This window comes from Anopheles darlingi, chromosome 3, assembly GCF_943734745.1.
Source record: "Anopheles darlingi chromosome 3, idAnoDarlMG_H_01, whole genome shotgun sequence".
Classification (NCBI taxonomy): domain Eukaryota; kingdom Metazoa; phylum Arthropoda; class Insecta; order Diptera; family Culicidae; genus Anopheles; species Anopheles darlingi.
This window is the reverse complement of record NC_064875.1, coordinates 13,058,967-13,061,466: the sequence shown is the minus strand read 5'-3', so window position 1 is coordinate 13,061,466 and position 2,500 is coordinate 13,058,967. Positions and strand designations below refer to the sequence as shown.

Sequence of the window (2,500 nt, the reverse complement as noted above, 5' to 3'; positions counted from 1 at the left end):
ACTCGCAGCGCTGGTAATGGGGGCACTGGTGGTGGTAGTAACGGTGGGGGAGGTGGAGCCAACTCGCAGTATTCCGTTCAGTACGTGCACACCAATGATGATGGTGGTGTCCATATGCGCCGCAAATCGGAAGATTTGCTTTCCGGCAAACGCACTCGTATCCCAATCAAAAGCTTCCTTCACACACACATTACGTCTTCAAAGTCATCCTACTCAGGGGGTGGCTCTTACGGTGGTCGCGATAACGGTGTCATATCCGCTTACTACAACAGTCCGCCGAATCGAACGCGCCCCCCAGAACCGAAGGATCGGATCGTGTCGATCCGCGTCAATCAGACGACCCCGCGGAAACCGGCCAACATGTTCGATGGGATGTCGAATCGTTCGAACATTCCGCAATACTACCACCCGGACAGCTCGGGAACGATGCCGCGAACGTCCGTTGGCTGGGGCCAGACCCGACTGGGTGAAAACACCTTCACTAACGGTGGTTCAGATGCAAACCTCAACCGCTTGACTACGTTTAGTTCGGCGCGCGGAGGTCTTCCATTGGCACCGGTACGGTCCGAAGGTATGGGGCGCAAGTCAGGCACTCCTGGGCTAAAGTTGTCTCCTTCGACACCGGTGTTACTAACGCCGAGCAAGGGTGACGATGATACGGTCGTTTAAAAATACGCAACACTGGAAGACCTCATTACTTTTGAGTTTTTCAATCAACCACACACACACACACATCCAACCATAGAGCACACCTTTCCCTTCCCAGTGATCGCCCCAGCACATTAGAAGCATACAAAGAGAAACACAGAAAAGGAACGTGAAAGAGAGAAGCCGTGTGTCTGTATGTTTGAAGAACAATCTCTGCATTGCAACTACTAACAAGCGTGTGAGCGATGTTAACTACTGCTCGCTACTGTGGTGCTCGTATAATACTAACATCTCAACCGGAAGGACGAAGCGATCATCGTTCCAAACGATAACCAGAGACGATCAGAGCGAATGCTGCTTGCAACTGTTAAACCCCTCCACCTGTTCCTAAACATCGCGCTGCCAGCAACACGGATGTTAACAGGGAACGGTCCGAACCTGTTGTTGGCAACGACGTAGTGACGTGCAGTCTCTTCCCGAAGACCACACGAAGGTTGGTGAAATTCGATGTCCCCACTTCCCGTTCGTGTTGTTCCGTTCCGGTTTGTACCTTCTCATCCTCACCTATTGCTGCCACCGTTACCGTTTGCGTATTGCATTTGTGTTATCGCCTTTATTCTAATGTGTCCTCATGATGCTCATGATGTGTGTTCGTTGTATATGCTTACGTTGCATCGTTTCGTTTTTTTCGTTGCGTCATTTAGTCAGTGTCTTCGCATGGTTTAATTTCATTTTTGTGTTCTTACACCGCATTGAACTCATTTGCTGTAGGAAATAATGTTTTGTGCTAACAGTTTAAGAGCGCGTTACGTAGGGCGTTGTGCATTTCTTTTCGATTTATTGTTTTATATGTAAACACATTCAGCTTTTTCCGTGCCATGACTAATTGATTGGCTGAACAACATTCGAATTTATCCATGATCACGTATCATGATCATTTACAAATGGCTGTGATAGCTATTTGCTCTGCATGTCACGTTGCAACGATTTACAAACCTCGAACGAAGGTTCAAAAGGGGTTTTCAAGATCATGGCCAAGGTTCTGGAATCATTAGCACCATACAGTAATCATCTCACAAACCTTGCACATGCCACTGTTGCTGTGTAATACTCTCATCAGACTACTCGTGGAACCATTCGAGCATAGCAGAGCACGTAATGGCCATTGGGCGCAACCACACGTTGATGTGATGACTCAACAATACTAGGGAAACAGTTCTGTACCTCATCGATTTCGAATAGACATCATTGTAGCGCTGGTACTCCGTTCGCGTGAAGCGGCGTTGACACGTGCACCGTTTTGAATTGAGAAAATAAGAGCCGATGTGAGTAGCAGTAGAAGGTCCTGGGCCGGTTTATTAATGCACCGATACATGCTTACGTACTCGATGCAGTGTGCGCTCGGGGTTAATCGGTCATGAGCTGCTCTAAAGTACTAGTTAATTCCCGCCGATAGCGGTGTGATAGAAGGAATTGTTTTAAGGATTAAGATACGCTTATCATCATTGGTGCTCAGTGTTGCTTCCGACAAAGACATTTGAAGGTACCGGTTGAGCATCCGTATTTGCACTTGCTGCATCGTTTGCCCTTCCGATAGACGGGCCGCTCGTACACGTTGCCCTCGGAGTAGTTGCACACCAGATAGTACTGCGTCACGGCCAATCCTTTCATGACGCTTGTGAAGCGTACCATCGCGCAGCCGATACTGTGTGTGTCGGCATGTATCATCTGCGTAAAGTGTCCGATACCGGCCTGCATGGAGGGTAGGGTGTAGCGGTCGACTAGCTTCTGCTTACCCTGGCCGTGCTCCTGGTACCAGTGGTTTTGGAACTTATCGATGGCTTGAGACACC

At 48.7% G+C, this 2,500-nt stretch overlaps 2 protein-coding genes across 8 annotated transcripts in view; one reads left to right on the top strand and one right to left on the bottom strand.

Moving 5' to 3' along the window:
* Positions 1-2,500, top strand: part of LOC125953878 (serine/threonine-protein kinase 10) — a 41,108-nt gene that overhangs the window by 34,341 nt on the left and 4,267 nt on the right. For 5 of the 7 annotated variants that reach the window (XM_049683686.1, XM_049683684.1, XM_049683688.1 and 2 more), the window contains exon 14: positions 1-1,190. This exon is cut by the window's left edge and continues 339 nt beyond it. The exons of 1 other annotated variant lie outside the window; for it this stretch is intronic. In XM_049683686.1, the coding sequence (XP_049539643.1) occupies positions 1-669 (669 nt within the window). In that variant the 3' untranslated portion in view covers positions 670-1,190. The remainder of the gene's footprint in view (positions 1,191-2,500) is intronic. One more of the 7 variants, XM_049683685.1, reaches the window with a different exon arrangement.
* LOC125953898 (antigen 5 like allergen Cul n 1-like) overlaps positions 1,524-2,500 on the bottom strand; it is a 1,517-nt gene continuing 540 nt past the window's right edge. Inside the window, exon 2 of the mRNA XM_049683725.1 lies at positions 1,524-2,500. This exon is cut by the window's right edge and continues 143 nt beyond it. Within this exon, the coding sequence (XP_049539682.1) occupies positions 2,161-2,500 (340 nt within the window). The 3' untranslated portion in view covers positions 1,524-2,160.